The sequence below is a fragment of the Patagioenas fasciata genome, chromosome 10 (assembly GCF_037038585.1).
Source record: "Patagioenas fasciata isolate bPatFas1 chromosome 10, bPatFas1.hap1, whole genome shotgun sequence".
In the NCBI taxonomy this organism is placed as follows: Eukaryota; Metazoa; Chordata; class Aves; order Columbiformes; family Columbidae; genus Patagioenas; species Patagioenas fasciata.
The window spans coordinates 8,603,590-8,619,461 of NC_092529.1; the positions used below are offsets into that span (position 1 = coordinate 8,603,590).

A 15,872-nucleotide genomic window follows, 5' to 3' on the forward strand; every position below is an offset into this window, starting at 1 on the left:
GGGATCTGCCTGCACCCTGACTCCAGGCAGGGACAGGCAGGATTTTTTTGTGATGAGAGCCAATGCACCAGAGCTCATCCTGCAGCTTTTATTGCACAGGCTTAGGGGGGTGCTGGCCCCCCACTCAGGGTAGGAAGCAGAGGAGAGGGGGACGGGCATCTTCAGCCTCAGCATCCTCTCCCTCACACACATAGTACAGCTCCAGCTCCCGCCGTGGTGGCTGCCCAGCATCCTCCAGGTTCTCTGATAACCTGTAGCAGGGAAAAGGGGTTTTGAGGCTGTGGGGGACGCAGGGCTCAGCAGCAAGGGGCCGGGCAGGGGTCCCGCCACGGGAAATGCTGCCGGCAGGATGTTTATCCAGCAGCCGGCTGGGAGCTGCGCTGCAGCTGGAATGGCTCAGGATGGAGCGAAAGGGGTCTGGCAGCCCCCCAGGGCAGGATTGGGCCCCAGAACCATGGACCTACCTCTGCGCCCGCTGTTGGGCCCGTGTCTCCTCATCCTCCTCCCTGTCATAGAGCACGGTGTGGCCACGCAGTAGCGTGGTCACGGTCCAGCCATGTGTCCTCTGCAAGTGGTGGGTGTCAGGATCTGGCCCTTCACCCCCTCAGGGTGACCCCTCTAGGTGCTGCTGGTGCTGGTCTCACCTGCAGCCATTCCAGCACCTCCTGCACCGTCATCTCCTGCCCGTCCGCGCCGACCGCCTGCATCTCCAGCCGGTCCCAGCAGCTCCACTCCCGCCCACCGTACTGCAAGGGAAAGCATAGGGTAGCAGCCTGCACTGGCACCCCATACCCTAGCTGCCTGGCCCCACGGGGCAGGGACTGGCAAGGCACGAGGGCTGGGGTACAGCAGGGCAGGCAAAGGGACCAGCCTGGGGACCGGGGGGACTGCAAGCAGAATGGGGAGCACAGCCATCCCCCCGGCACAGCAGGGGCCAGGGTTGGTGTGGGGCCAGTGCTGCCCCCAGCCCCGGGCCAGGAAGGGCACACAAAGGACCATTGAAGCGCTGCCCAGTCCCTCACAATCGCCTCTTCTCACACCGGTGGCCCCCGACCTCAGCTCCGGCCTGAAGGGGCCAGCAAGGCGCCGACCTCGGGGCTGAGTGCTGGATGTGGTCCCGCGCCGTCTGGCACAGCCGCCCGGCCATCTGCCCTCGCTGCAGGCAGCACCAGCCCGGCGCAGGAAGGGGCATTCGCACCTGGCCACCCTCCCCTCCTGCCTTCTGCTGCCTTCTCACCTCCTGCCTCCTGCTGCCTGCACTGATCCCACCGGGTGGAAAGGGCTTAACCCCATCCTCACCGGGGCGGCTATAGAGGGAAAGCCACTGCCCGTCCCAGTGCCCTGGAAAGTGCATCCCTCAGGCTGAGGCTGCCACCAAGGCAGGCTCCCCAGGCCTCCATGGGACCACAGGTCACGCCAAGCGAGCCCGGGGGACATGTGCTCCCACCTCGGCCGAGCAGCTGTGCACAAAACATCGCACCGGGCATCCTCACCATGGAACACAGAGGAGCCAGGCGCTGCTGCAGGGACCCAAGGGCATGGCCACCCCCAGCAGCACCCTCCACCCAAGGATGGTGCCAACAGGGGGGCACCGTGGCCAGGACAGCACAGGGCTGGGGAGCCTGTGGGGTGTGAGGGGGCCGTGGGGCGGCTGGGCAGCCCGAAGTGATGCCGGAGCCCGGCCAGGCGGTGGAGGCGCTTCCCTCCCCCTCTTCCTGCCCCTGGCCCTGGGCCCCTCGGGCCAATCTGGTTCCAATCGGCGTTTCCTGCCATGCCGGAAGGGCTGCCTCGCCTCGCACGCCATAAACCCCCAGACAAAGGGGCCTCTATCGCCCAGACAGTCCCAATCTGGACCTGCCCCCACCCGCTCTCCCTCCCCAGCAGTGCGGCTGCAGCCTGGCCCCCCGCCACTGGGACCCCCAGCCCCGCTCCCCCCAGGGCGGCCCTTCCCGGCCCGGTGCCAGCTGCTCTCCAGCTGCTGCAGCTGGTTTCCATAAGCCAGATGTGTATGGCTGCCACGGCCCTGTCCCGTGGCCATGGGGCTCGCTGTGGGGCCCGCTATGGGGTGGTGGTGCTACCTCAGCCCCACAGGCATCCCAGAGCACTGCAGCTGGGCCCTAAGCTGGGGCCAGTGGGACAGCGGCAGCCACTTGGTGCCGGGGGGGTGGCTGCAGGAAGGAGCCGGTTCCTCGCTGCCCGGTGGCATGCCCAGCCCACTGCAGCACTCACATCTCTTCCCAGAACCCCACGGCCAGGGCTGCTCCCCCTGCATGGCCACCTCCCTGCTCCTTAGTCCCCCTGGCATCACCCCACAGCAGCTGCCGCTGGGAGCTGGAGCACCCTGAGACCCCTGGGCACCCCCCACCTGCCCTGCCCTGGGTGAGAGGGTCCTACCCGGTAGGTGGGGGGCGGCAGCGGCTGGATGCGGAGCAGCAGGCAGTCAGACAGGCTCAAGTTGCTGTTGCGGTAGCAGCTGAGGTCCCGGCATGCCCACACCAGCTTGTAGATCTCCAGGCACGCCAGTCCTGCCACGGCCGCTGTGGTGGTGATGATGGCAGGCACGATCCGCCCAGCGATCCGCTTGCTCTGAGGACAGGAGGAATGTCACTGGCTGCCCCACATGGAGTGAGGACCCGTGACCCCCCAGGCTGCCCCTCTCACCGTCAGCCAGTCGGCGGGGGTGATGCCGTAGTTCTCTGCACGCAGGTTGGATGCTGCCGTGATAAAGTTCACATGGATGTCGCTGTCCTACAGAGAAGAGTGTGAGGACATTAGCATCTCATTGGGACACTGGTGTCCCACATGGACTGGCAGCCACCAAGCTCTGGAGCTGAGTGGGGCCACCTGCCTGGCCCTGGTACCTTCTCAAAGTGGATGGGCTCCATCAGGGGCACTTGTGCCTCCTCACCCTCTATCAGCTCCTGTCTCTGCTGTGCCAGGTCCCGGGTGAGCTCCGCCAGCTGCTCAGAGTCTGGGGACACAGGGATGGTACCCCTGCACTGCGGGGAGTACGGCCCCGGAGAGCACGCTGCCCCCACTCTGAGTCCAGGTCCTCCTAAGCGTCGGGGCAGGACCAGCCCCACTGCCACCAGGCTGGACCTGGGGACCCAGGGATGTGACTCGGGGGACCCACGGACATGAGAAGCCTCACCCGTAGGCTCCTTCGCCTCCTCCTGCTCCTCTGCAAGGGGGATCTGGAGCCCCTCCTGGGGTGCAAAGGGTGGCAGGACCACACTGCGGAGGATGGTCTGTGCAGCTGCCCGGTCGCTACATGGTGGCACTTTGTATACTTGGGCAAAGAGGTGGGCAGCAGCCAGGATGTAGTCCAGGTGGGTGTCCTGCGGGGCAGAGTGGGGCTCATAGGGCACAGAGCCACAAGCTCATGTGAGCAAAGGCTGCCTGTACTGCCACAAGCGGGCAGAGCAGCTTTGCCCCAAGGTGGGAACGGAGGTGCCTCTTCTCCTCCAGCCACAAGAGCACGTGTGTGCTGTTCCCAGCAGTGCCCTTGTTGTCCAGGGGACATGGACAGACTGGCAGCCCTAGACAGACTGTGATGATCTAGCAACCCCTGTACCCTGGCACAGGCTCAGCTCTCCCCCTGCCCGCACTGTCCCGGATGGAGACCCCACGGCTCTCCTCTGCACTCACATTTTCAGGGTTGAATGTCAGTGGATGGGGACAGCTCCTGTCCCCTGCCCAGAAGGGGACACCCGGGCTGGTTTCCTGGCACAGGGAAGAGCAGAGTCAGGCTCACGTATGTGTCCCCGTGGCTGAGACAGGGCGGCCATCATAGGGGACAAAGCGCTGGGGGTACTAGCCCCATGGGTGCTGGGCTCACGTGCTCCGGGGGGAAGTTGTGCAGCAGCTGAGCGATGGCATTGTGGTAGCAGCTCTGCCAGCGCCGGCGCGCCCAGCGCACACAGTCCTGCCAGTCGCGTGGCCGCTCCTGCAGGCTGCTCTGCACTTGCTCCAGGACCTCCAGGGCCTTCCCTGCTGGCAGCTGCTCTGGGAAAGTTGGGTCTCTGCAAAACCAGGTACCGCCGCTGCTGCTCATCTGAGCCATCCCATGGATGCCCTGGGTGGGATGCAGCGGTCTGTCCCTCTCTCCCCAGCTCGGGCAGGCAGCACCCCAACAGGGCTGGCAGCTCCTTCCCAGCGCTGCTTCTTCAAGCCCACTCACTCCATGAATCGGTTGACGTGCTCCGCTGGCAGCTGGAAGAGCCCCTCAAACTCATCCCGGGCCCACTGCGGAGAAGGAGCAGGGGTTGAGCACTGGGACCTCCCCTCCTTGTGCCCCCTGGGACCTCTAGCCCAAGCACAGGGGGAGGGAAAAGCTGTGCTGGGGCCAGGACCAGCAGCAGAGCTCAGGCTGCCAGCAGGAAGCAGCTGGGGCCATATCCTGCCCGTGGTTGACCGCCTGGACATGGCCAGAGGGGGAAATGGGAAAGGAAGACAGAGGTGCCGTGGCTTCCTCGCTGGGTGCCAGCGCAGCACAGCCTACCTGCAGCGTATGTTGGATGGTGCGGGGGAAGTACCGCAGGGTGCAGAGGGGGAAGGTGCCATCCCTGGCGGTGCCAGCTGGCTCCAGCGGCTTGGTCAGGGGGGGCACCATGACCAGCACGTTCCCCCGTGGCCCCTCTGTGCCCGAGTCCAGCAGTGGTGTGTGGCAGCGGAGGCAGCGGCTCTCCAAATAGGCACCTGCAGGGAACCAGGGGTGCTGGGGAGCTAGGGTCACATCCTGGGGCTCAGCCCAATTCCTCTATCCAGTACTCACGGGCCTCCAGCGTGTCCAGAGCACTGGCAACTCCATCCAGGCGCTGGAAGAAGTCATCCCCATAGAGCAGCTCAGTGGCAGGTCCCACCTGGTTCTGGTGAGCCGTCACCCTGACGTTGGGGTTCATGCGTCGCACGGCCGCAGCAGCCACTGCCGACTTCGGCTTCTGCCAGGGCAAAGGGGATGGTCAGGTCTCCCCCACTCCACAGCCCCGGGGAGCCCCCAGGACAGTCAAGGTGCCTTGCAGCATCTCACCGATATGTCTGCTGAACGATAGAGGAGCTGCCGATGGAGGTTGGAGAGGGCGACGGTGTCCATGTCGGTGATGGTGAGGTTGCCCCCCGGCCCTGCTGCCATCCCCATCATGGCAAAGTTTTTCAGCAGCTCACAGCCGATTGCGCCGGCTCCCACCTGCTGGGGCAGAGCCGCTGTAGCTCCCTGCGCACTGGCCAGCTGCTCTGCAGCCCCTCCCAGCACCACAGCACCCAGGCCAGCTCACCACTAAGTACTTCTGGTGGCCCAGTTGCTCCTGGAAGGCGGCCCCAAAGACAGCGATCTGGCCATCATAGCGAGAGCCCCTCTGCTAGGACAGAGGAACCACATAATTGCGGGTGTCCGCAGCACGCCTGGCACCCAGGAAGGGCTCGGCCTGTGCTCTCACCGGGGCGCAGTCCTCCTCTGTCACCCGCGCAGCCCCCTCCAGCGTCAGGCACTCCAGGGCGTCGAAGTACAACCACTGGTCCAGGGGCAGGAACTTCCCGGTGATGGCCTGGAGCAAACAGGATCTGTCGGCTCTGAGGCCAGCGGGGTCCCCCTGTTCTCCAGCCCAGCGCTGCTGCCCGGCCCGGCGTCCCCAGGCAGGCAGCAAGTGCCCTCTCGTGGTCACCAAACGCCACTGGACAGCCGAGCAGAGTGTGACCTCAGAGGGACCTCAGAGCCCGGCACTCCCATCCCGCTCACCTTCAGCACCTCCTGGGCTGCCATGGCCCCGACTACGGCGGCCACGGGGCACAGGTCCCCCGCGCTCACACTGGCAAAGGCTCGCACGACGTCCTCGTCCAGGGGACCCTGCTGTGCCCCCAGGCTCTGCGCCAGCTCCAGCACCCGCTCAGTGTCCGCCTGTGGGGAGAGGTGTGAGGGCAGCCATGGGCAGGGTGGCAGGGGGTTGGAGGGGCCAGACAGGGCAGGATGGGGACTCACCAGTGCCCTGGGCCGGGGCAGGCGGCCCTGCTCCCTGCGGAAAGCATGCAGGGCCCGGAAGGCAGCATGCAGGCTGCGGCTGCGCAGCAGCTCCTCGGGATTTGCCACCTGGATCTTGGGCTCTTCTAGCGCCTGGCGCAGGGGCTCCTGCCGGCACAGCACCAGGGCTTGGGTGAGTGTTTACCTGGGGCCAGGGCATGGCACAGCACAGCAGTGCTGCAGCCTGGGCAGCAGCACCATGGGGCTATGGGGGGACTTACGTAGGAGTGCACCTCAGGCAGCCGAACCTGTGAGACCAAGCCACCACAGCGGTAGGGTGAGAAGGAGCTGGTGTCACCGATCTCCAGCCTGAAGCCATCTGGGGATGAGAGAGAGACAGATGTCACGGTCACTGCTAAGGACCCAGCAAGTTCCCTGATCTTGGGCCAGGGCAGCTGGGACCCACTGGGCAGCTCACCCAGCACATGCACGGGGATGGGATCCTGGCCATTCAGCTCCGTCATCCCCTCCACACCAGAAAATGTCACCAGGTCACCATCACAGAAGAGGTGGGTGCGGTTGTCCTCTGTCCCCATACATGTCACCACACCTGGGTTGCCCTGAGGAGGGGAAGGGACATGAGGGCAGGGGACTGGACCTGGGTGGCATGAAGGCACCAGAGGAAGGAACGGCATTTCAAGGAGCCTGTTAAGGCTGTTCTCCTACCTGGGAGATGTGCTGCACAGCAGCACGCTCTGGGTCCCCTTCTGCTGGGTCGTTAACAATGAAGCGCTCCCCAAAGTCACAGAACAGCTGCCTGCAGAGGACCGATGGGTGTTTCCTGGAGGAGCCGCCTCGCCAAGCTGGCAGAGCACTGCCAGGTCCTGTCCCAGCCCCACCAGTGGGATTGGGACACGGGCTGCAGAGCAGGGCTGGGGGCTCTGGGGACAAAGTGAGCCAGAGCCACAGGAGGACCCTGCGACAGAGACCCATTACCCCGCTAGCCCCTTGGTGTCAGCCACGATGAAGTAGATGCCCTGGCCATGGCAGAAGTCCCCGACGCAGAGCTGCTCCTCCAGCGGGGACTCAGTCAGCACCACCACCTGTATCAGGGTTGTCAGCAAGGTACCACCATCCTGGGGGGCCCTGGGGTGTGGGGGCACAGGCTCACCTGGAAGGAGGCGAGGAAAGCCTCTGACAGCTCCCCCGTATGAGCTGCCACTGCCACATGGGGATTCAGCTCGGCCAGGGCCCGCTGGGATGCCTCCGCACGGTTCTGGCCAATATCACTCTCTCCCAGAAGGAACTGTAGGGTGGGCACATAGCAGGGCACCCCGTGGATTTGCAGTGCTGCTCACCACAGTGGGGTGCTCCACAGGGCCCTGCCTGCACTGGTGGGGGACCCTCTGCTGAGGACCATACCCATGACACAGGATACTCCATAGGCCCTGCCTGGGACAATGAGAGGCACCCTGGGCCACACCCATGACAGGGACCTCACATTCCACACTCACACACTTCCAGGACCCCCAAGCTGTACCCATTACTGGGAGCCCCCCACCCCATACCCATACCTGCAACAGGGATCTCCCAGCTGCACCCACACACATTACTGTGACTTCCACCCACACCCATACCTGTACCCATTACTATGGCCACTACCCACACCTGTACCCATTAGTGGGAGCTCTGCCTGTACCCATACCCATTAACAGGACCCCTGTCTGTGCCCCCACCCGTAGTTGCACACACTACCGGCATCCCTACTCACACCTTTTACCAAGATCCTCACCTGTACCTGTTACGGGGATCCCCGCCCGCCCCCGTGCCTATAGCCAGCACCTCGCCCGCCCCCGTCTGTACCTGCTGGCCGCGGTCAGCGGTGCAGGCGACGCCACGATCGTGCAGGACGACGCGCCCCGTCCCCGCCAGCACCAGCGCCGCCGCCACCTGCGCTCCCGTCCCGCGCAGCCCCGACACCAGCACGGCCGCCCCGGCCAGCCGCCGCGCCCCGCCGCCCAGCACGTACCTGCGGGGCAGGGGCCGTCAGCGGGGTCCGCCCCACTCCGTCCCGCTCCTGGTCCCCGTCCCTGTCCCGACATCAGCCCCGATCGCGGCCCGGCCCCCACTCACAGCTGCCGCGAGTACAGCCCCTCCTCGCTGCTGCCCGCCATTGCGGCCCCGCCCACCGCACAGGCCCCGCCCCCATCCCGCCCCGGGAAGTTCTCACGGCTCAGGCCCCGCCCCCCGCCCTCCCTCGCCCCCGCAGGCCCCGCCCCCGGGCAGCCATGGCGGCGGTAGCGGGCTGGCAAGCGCCGTGGCGGGCGCTGGGCGCGCTGGGCCGGGAGCTGGCGGCCGAGTGGGCGGCGCAGGACGTGCGGGCCGCGTTGTGCCAGCTGCTGCTGCTCTGGCTGGGCCTCAGTCTGCTGGGCGTCCGCCTGGCCTGGCGCGCCTACGGCGGCGCGGTGGCCGCGCTCTGCTACCGGACGGGCCCCGCCGCCCGCCGATCCCCCGACACCGGCCTGGGCCCCGGCACCGCCTCCGGGCCCGGCCCCGCGCCCGCTCGGCCCCGCGCACACTCCCTGTCCCCCGCCGGCCCGGCCGGACGCAACGGCGCCGCCGAGCGGCACTGCCCGCCCCGGTGAGTCCCGACCGCGACCGGGCCCGCGACCGCAACCCCCGCGGCCCTCTCGGCCCCGCCTGCCCCGCTGCGGCCCCGCCCACGTCCCCCGGCTGCACCCCTGCACCAGCGCACCCGGCAAATGCCGCCCCCGCTGCACCCCCAGACCGGTACAGCCCAGAGACCGCCCTGCTATCTGCCCTCACCCCAGAACAGCCCAGCAAAAATCCTCCCAACTGCACACCCAAACCAGTGCACCCCAGTGAGTGCCCCCCTGACCAGTATGCCTCAGCGACCATCCTCCTGGTTACACCCCTGGACCAGTACAGCCCAGTGAGCGCCCTCCCATCCGTGCTCCCAGACCAGTACGCCCCACTAAGTCTTGCGCCAGTGCTGCCCAGCCCACATAGGCAGGCAGCTACCCTCCCCCTGTGTCGGGGTGCCGTACGAGGGTGCCATGCCAGCATGCTGCCCCAGCACCACTTATGCTGCCCCTTTCTTTCAGGGAGGGCTCGACAGTGGAGCCGGCGAAGACGCACCGGGAGTGATAAGTGCCAGGACCCGCTGGGCACTGCCCGCTCCATTAAAGCTCTGTGCCCCACCTGCTGCCCCTTGCTTTGGCACCCACTGTCACCAGAGAGGAGGCCAAGAGAGGGGGCAGGGACCTTTATTTGGGCTGGGGTACCGTGCTCGCGCTGGGCACTGGCCTCACTTGGCCGTGTAGTACTGGGTGGGCACGAAGGGCATCTTGGTGACGAGGGCTGGGTGCTGCTTCTTCCGCACCTCGATGGTGAGCGTGGTGCCGGCCCGGCTGTGCGCCGCCTCCACGTAGCCCATGGCGATGTTCTTGCCCAGGGAGGGCGAGGGGCAGCCGCTGGTCACTGTGCCTGGGGACATGGAGAGGTGAGTGGGGGTTGGCAGCCCCAGACCCCTCCCCTGCCATGGGCACAGCTCAGAGCCATGTCTATACCATCCCTGCTGCCCCCACCTACCCACAGGTGTGCCCTCAGGGCCTAGGATAGCCATGTGGGGACGGATGGGGGGTCCCTCTGATGTCAGCCCCACGCGTTTGCGCTTTGGCTTCTCTTTCACTTGTGCCATGATGACAGCTGCGCCGGGGAAGTCCATGGCTGCGCGCCGGCGCTTCCCTGCGAGGCAGAGATGGGCGAGGGTCGGCGATGACCTGGTCCCCTCAAGCCCTTTGGGGACATGGGGCTGCTCTGCCCACCCCAAGGAGGAGGTGGGGACAGACAGGGCCCTGACCTACCCAAAGTCCACAGCAGCCCGGCCTCAACAGGCGTGGTGGTCTCGTCGATGTCGTTGCCGTAGAGGCAGAGCCCAGCCTCCAGACGGAGGCTGTCCCTGGCTGCCAGCCCCGCCGGCCACACGTCGGGGACACCCAGGAGCCGCTCGGCCAGCTCCACCGCCCGCCCTGCGGGCACCGAGATCTGTGTGGAGACAGGGGCAGGGTCAGGGGACACAGCATTACCCTCAGGATCAGAGTGGGGGTGCTGGTGTGGCTCCTGGGTTACCTCCACGCCATCCTCGCCGGTGTAGCCGCAGCGTGTGACCTGGCAGCCTGGCACGCCAAAGACTGTTGTGGTGATGCTGTTCATGAAGGAGAGCTTGGCCAGGTCATCTGACAGCCCTGCCTGCAGCACCCGTGCCATGGAGGGACCTGGGGAGACAGGTGGCTTTGGGGGATGGCAGTGTCTGGGGAAGGGAGGTGAAATGGGGAGGACACTGACATCCACGGAACAAGGACCTGGAGGAGGGCAGGCCCGTGTGAGGCCCCTGCTACCTTGCAGAGCCAGCAGCGCGTTGTCTGATGCCTCCAGGTGGACGTCACTGCCGGTGGCCTGCAGCTCTGCCACTCTGCCCTGCCAGGGTGAGACCGGGCTGTTGGCGTGGGGGCTGGACTGGTGCCAGCCCCCCATGTGGCTGCAGCCACCTCACCCTGCGCAGCCATGGACGTCACCAAAGAGTGGGAGGACTCATTCCCACCGTGTGTCCCCACCTCCCATGGGGCATGGGCAATGCCGTACCCTCATGATGGCCAAGTCCTTGTCAGCGCAGCCAGCATTGGACACCACGTAGAGGTGATCTTCTGATGTGTTGGTGACAATGAGGTCGTCCACGATGCCACCCCTCTCATTGGTGAGCAGAGTCAGCGTGCCCTGCGGATGTGACCCTTGGGAGCATGGGCAGGTTGCCTCTCCCCCCTGCCCACCCAGGGTGTCCCTGGGGACCTCTGGCCCTGCGAGATGCCTGGTTCCCCCCCCAGCATCCCCATACCTGTCCTGGCTTCAGCTCAGCGATGTCCCCCACCACCAGGCTCTCCATGAACCTGACGCGGTCCCGGCCATACACCCGGGTCTGGAAAGGGCCAAGGGGGCGTGAGGCACTGTGGGTGCCCTCCCATCCCCAACCCCCCATCCCATCCCGGTTACCTGCGGCATGTGGGAGACGTCGAAGAGGGAGCAGCGGCGGCGGGTGTGCAGGTGGGACTGGAGGTGGCCCTGCCCGTAGTGCAGCGGCAGGCTCCAGCCGGCGAACGGCACCATCCGCCCGCCGCGGGACCGGTGCAACGCATCCAGCGGCGTCCGCTTCAGCCCCGCCTCGGCCCCCCCGGCCCCGCTCAGCGGCGCCGAGCCCGGGGGGCGGCGGGGCAGCGCGGCGCGGCAGCCCGCCCGCAGCATCCTCCGTGCCCGGTGCGGCCCGGCCTGGCCCCGGGGCCCCTGGGACATGGAGTCCGGCCGGCCCCCGCTCCGCCCCGCACACCGGCACCGCCTCCCCCGCCGCCGGCCCGGGGGGATGCTGGGTTCGGGTCCTGCCCGGCCACGGCCATCCCGCCCCCACTCCCGCCCCAAAAGAGACAGGCAGACATAGGCTGGACAATGTAGCAGCTTTTAGTGGTGACCGAGGCTTTCCCGCCACCCCCCCCGGCGCCTTCTCGGTCCACCGAGCGTGGCGGACGCCAGGCCCAGCAGCCCCTTGTTTGCGGAGCCTTGTCCTGCAGGCAGCGCCAGTGGCCGCTCCAGCGCAGAGGCGGGGTGGGGGCTCCGGGCTCTGCCCCCAGCACTACAGGACATGCTAGGACCAGAGCCACAGCAGCTGGGGCAGGGGCATGGGGAGGGCCTGGAACCCCCCCAGACCGCAGGGACAAAGGCTGATGTAGGAGCAGAGGAGCCTGTTTGGTCCCTGGGAGCACAGAGGGACCAAGTTCCTCCAGCCAGTGCCGGCAGAGCTCATGTGTAGGAGAGCAGGTTGATATCGTAGCAGCCGTCCACCTGGAACAGAGAGAAGCCGTCGGTCCCTGCACAGCACCATCGCTTTGCCGGGGCACACCCTCCAAACGCCCATCCCATCCGGTCAGGAGCAGCCCCTCCTGGAGGGCTCCCCCAGCCATGCGGTGAGGCCGGAGCCCCGCGGGTGGGGGGGCAGAACTCACGTCAAAGCGCCCAATGCGGGCAGCTGCCTGGCGAGCCCGGATCACCTCTGTCAGCACCCACATCTGCTGGACCTCGGTCGACACCTTCTCTGGGTCTGGGAGCTCCTGGAAAAAAAGGGTCATAGTGCTGTAGAGCAGGGATGGCCCAGATGGGTTGGTCGCCCTGTGCTCAGGCAGCGGTGTGGCTGGATGGCTGTGCTCCACAGAGAGCTGGGCACTGTCGTGATAATGCCCGCACTCTCAATCTGCCGGTGGTTTCTCAACACGGGGTGAGCAGGGCATCGCACTAGAAAAACAGGCAGCTGGGGAAATGGGTGACCCTGAGCCTTGGGGGCCGTGGCGCTGACGCAGCCCGTGTCTGCTGGCAGTTGTCCAGGGCGAGGACAGAAAGCAGACCTCTGGCTAATGATTAAAAACCTAATTGTGCCATCCAGAGTTTCTCAAAAGCCTCCCTGCACAGCGCTCCCCGGGCTTGGTGGCAGAAACCTCCCTGCAGGGGCTGCTTCCCCTGGGGACCCACAAGCTCAGCAGCAGCTCCCAGGCTGGGGCAAACTCCGCACCGAGCTGCTGGTGGGTGCCTTGTGGTGATGCTGGGAACGGCTGAGCCTGGAGCACCTCCTGGCATCTCCCCCAAAGCACCCCTTGCAAAGGGAGACGTGATCCAAGTGGTCACCGAGGGACTGGGTGTCCTCTCCCACCTGCCAGACAACTGAACAGGGACTAGAACCCCCAGACCTGCCAGGCTGGCAGAAGCTTTGCTACCGCCTTGGTGCGAGATCTGTAGCCCCAAAACCCGGCGCCAGAACTGCCCCGGTGGCACTGACAGTGTGGCACCACTCCCTGCACAGCCTGCTCCTACAGGCACCACTCCCCGCACAGCCTGCTCCTACAGGCAACGCCAGTACCTGATCCCACAGGTTTCTGTGGCCAAGCCAGCTGCCCGCTCTGCCCTGCTTCTGATGGACTTTGCTCACCAAAGGCTGCTGGCCAGGCAGATGTGGCTCGCAAGCCGTGAACATGCACCATGGCTGTGAGCTCCCTCCGCCTGCATGCCGCCCTGGCTGGGCAACGTGCTCCCCAGGACGCATGCTCTGCAAAGCGCTGGGGACCACCCAGGCCACCCTGTCCCCACACACCTCACCTGCCAGCTGAGCGACGCTGCACACCCACCACTCCCACAGGGATGCTCCTGTCCCCACACTAGAGGCAGGTAGACTTAAGTGTCACCTCAAATCACACATCAATACGGAGACAGTTTTCTTCTCAACGCTGCAAACTACTCCCAGCCCAAGGCAGGGCATTTCAGGGATCCACAGCTGCTCCTGGTCAGGTTCTGGAGCTGACGAGGTGGGGATGGGGCCAGCAGCCTCAAAGGGACACTCACCTGCACAGCTGGCACCCCACACAGGTCCCTCCTTCCCCAAAACACCTTGGCGGGGATCACTCACCCCGTGCAGGCTGGCTGGCTGCTCCGGAGGGGTCAGCTGGGAGAGCCAGGAGGTGAAATCTTTCTGGGGGCTCTGAAATAGAGGCAGAGGGTCACAGAAGCGGTGTTCCCGAGCCCACCCTCATCCCCCACACCATGGAGCATACTGCAGTTTGGAGGTCATATTTATATTGGTGTAGGTACAAGTACTGCTTTACAATTATTAAAGGAAATTTTGTGTTTAGGGTGGATGTTTCCAAACCATAATTTGTTGCAGGAACATCCAGCTCCATCTCGCTGCTCGGACACGCACCCACTTCCAAAATGGGCAGGGCTGGGGCTGCTCCAGCCAGCCCCAGCCCCTCACCCGGCCCCCAGCGTGCAAGGGGACCCCAAGTGCCCCAGTGAAGGACAAGGAGTCGGACCCACAGCCTTGTGTCCTCTGGAGAGTGCCTGAAGCCCCTAGAGCTGCAAGGAGCAATGCCAGGCGCAGGGCTGGGGACACTGGCGCGTCCTGGAGCTCCTGGCCACGCCTGGCAGGGAGGGCAGCACTGGCACCTGCTCACCTTCTGTCCGGGGGGAAAAATCTGCAGCTCCTCGATGGTGAAGTGGAGCCAGACTGGGGAGGGCTGCCGCAGGATGAACCGCACCGCTGTCACCTGGTCCATGTCACACAGCATCTGTCGGGACGAGGACGGGGGAAACTGTTGCTGCCAGGGGGGCTAGGCTGGTGCTGCTCTGGGGCAGCTTTTGGGATTTGCTCCCAAAACAACCCAAACCCACCCTAGATGGAAGGAGTGTGAGGGAAATGTCACCCTGTGGTGGCTGTCTGGGCAGAGCAGGGCACAGGCAGGACAGCATGCAGGGAATCAGCACAGGGCCCCGGGGATCCGGAACCATCCTGGGGTGCAGGCAAAGAGGGGGATCCGCGGGGGCACGGGTGACGTCCTGGCAGTGCCGACCTGGTGGCGGTGGAGGGAGAAGTAGTCCTGGGAGCCCTCCTCGGTGTGTGGACAGGGCATGAGGCGGTGGTCCCGCAGGCAGGTCACCCAGCGGCGGGGGCCGCCGGGGCCGGGCCGCTGCACCCGCACGCTCAGGAACGCCGTGTAGAAGTTCCTGAAGACGATCTCCTGCACCTGCGGGACGGCGGCATCAGCCCCGCACCGGCACCGGCACCCCTCCCGCACCCCGGGGCCGGCATCATCCCCCCCACTCCCGAACAGGGACCGGCACGGGCACCACCATCCCCACCCCGGAGCCGGCATCATCACCCAGTCCTCCCACACCGGCACCGGCATCCCGCCCAACCCCGGTACAGGTGCTACCTCCGGCAATACCCCGGCACCAGCATTCCCCGCCCCTACCGCTACCGGTCCACGCCCCGGCATCCCCCCCAACCAGGGTCGCTGCCGCCCCCACCATACCCCTCCCGGACGGGCATCACCCCCGCATCCCCCGCCGGGAACACCTCCCCGTATCCCCCCCGCCCACACCGGTACCGGCACCCCCGCACGGGCCGGGCCGCACTCACGTCGGCGGCGGCACCGCGGGGAAAACGGATGTCGATGACGGCGACGCCGGGCCGCGCCGGCTCGGTCCCCCCGCCCAGCTGGAGCGGGACGACAGGGCGGGGGGCGCAGGGCAGCGGGGAACGACCCGGTCCCGCCGATGGCCCCGCCGCTCCCGACATGGCGGCGCAGCGCGGCCGCCCCTCCTGGGCGGGGCCGGGACGGGCGCGGTGACGCCGCGGCGGCGCGGACCGGAAACGTGAGGCCCGGCTCCCGCCGGCAGGGGGCGCCGCGCTCCCGCCGCCCCGCCCGAGGGAGTCCGGGGCCGGTCTCGCGGCGGCGGCAGAGGCAGCGCGGGGGCAAAGCACACGGTTTATTGACCCGACACACGGTCCGTTACACAACGCGGCAACCGCCCCCGCGACACCGACAGCACAGCGGGCCCTCAGGAGCGAGCGCCCCCCGGTCCCACCCGCCCCCCCGCCTCCCTCCCGGCCGGCACCGATGGGCCCGGGAGAGCCCCCGGGGACACCCCACAAGCGGAGGGGGAGCCCCCGCCCGCCCGGCGCTGGGGGCGGGCACTGCGGGGTGCGCCGAGACACCCCGCCGCACCGGGTGATCGCTGCTCCCGAACGTGCCCCCGGGGAAACACAATAAACCCAACGGTAACGCGAGTGAGCGGAGGAGAGAAAAACAACGTCCAGGGAGTGAAGGAACGGGCGGGCGGGGGGCGGCCTGGGCAGGGCGGGGGGTCTCGGGAGCCGGTACCGGGCGCTTCGCTCGTACAAACTGCTGGCAGCGGCACACCGGGTTTTCAGTCCTTTTTTTTTTTTTAATAAAACAATTTGAGGCTGTATCAAAAATTTAGTAAAAAATTAGATTTGAGAGTTCACTGATTTTTTTTTTTTTTACTA

General features: G+C 66.4%; 4 protein-coding genes across 4 annotated transcripts; 1 reads left to right on the forward strand and 3 right to left on the reverse strand.

The window, feature by feature from the left end:
* Positions 1-74: 74 nt before the first annotated feature.
* On the reverse strand, positions 75-8,243 carry UBA7 (ubiquitin like modifier activating enzyme 7). The gene is given in 25 exon segments (XM_065845609.2): positions 75-251; positions 465-565; positions 645-746; positions 2,395-2,586; positions 2,662-2,748; positions 2,862-2,971; positions 3,152-3,338; positions 3,649-3,723; positions 3,839-4,022; positions 4,181-4,245; positions 4,502-4,698; positions 4,775-4,940; positions 5,030-5,185; positions 5,274-5,354; positions 5,436-5,543; positions 5,735-5,893; positions 5,975-6,121; positions 6,235-6,332; positions 6,432-6,573; positions 6,680-6,770; positions 6,950-7,056; positions 7,125-7,259; positions 7,817-7,982; positions 8,087-8,205; positions 8,208-8,243. Coding segments are annotated over 25 exon segments (3,138 nt in total). The 3' UTR covers positions 75-124.
* On the forward strand, positions 8,242-9,174 carry TCTA (T cell leukemia translocation altered). The gene is made up of 2 exons (XM_065845611.2): positions 8,242-8,594; positions 9,079-9,174. Exons 1-2 carry the CDS (start codon positions 8,242-8,244, stop codon positions 9,119-9,121), a joined length of 396 nt encoding a protein of 131 aa, XP_065701683.1. The 3' UTR covers positions 9,122-9,174.
* Positions 9,175-9,224: 50 nt separating this feature from the next.
* AMT (aminomethyltransferase) lies at positions 9,225-11,290 on the reverse strand. The gene is made up of 8 exons (XM_065845610.2): positions 11,024-11,290; positions 10,869-10,949; positions 10,619-10,750; positions 10,375-10,453; positions 10,106-10,251; positions 9,841-10,021; positions 9,566-9,721; positions 9,225-9,460 (listed from the first exon to the last, which is right to left on the reverse strand). The coding sequence occupies exons 1-8, from the start codon at positions 11,270-11,272 to the stop codon at positions 9,282-9,284; spliced, it is 1,203 nt and encodes a 400-aa protein (XP_065701682.2). The 5' UTR covers positions 11,273-11,290; the 3' UTR covers positions 9,225-9,281.
* Positions 11,291-11,464: 174 nt separating this feature from the next.
* On the reverse strand, positions 11,465-15,140 carry NICN1 (nicolin 1, tubulin polyglutamylase complex subunit). The gene is made up of 6 exons (XM_065845651.2): positions 14,982-15,140; positions 14,413-14,586; positions 14,017-14,130; positions 13,473-13,544; positions 12,025-12,129; positions 11,465-11,863 (listed from the first exon to the last, which is right to left on the reverse strand). The coding sequence occupies exons 1-6, from the start codon at positions 15,138-15,140 to the stop codon at positions 11,822-11,824; spliced, it is 666 nt and encodes a 221-aa protein (XP_065701723.1). The 3' UTR covers positions 11,465-11,821.
* Positions 15,141-15,872: the final 732 nt, after the last annotated feature.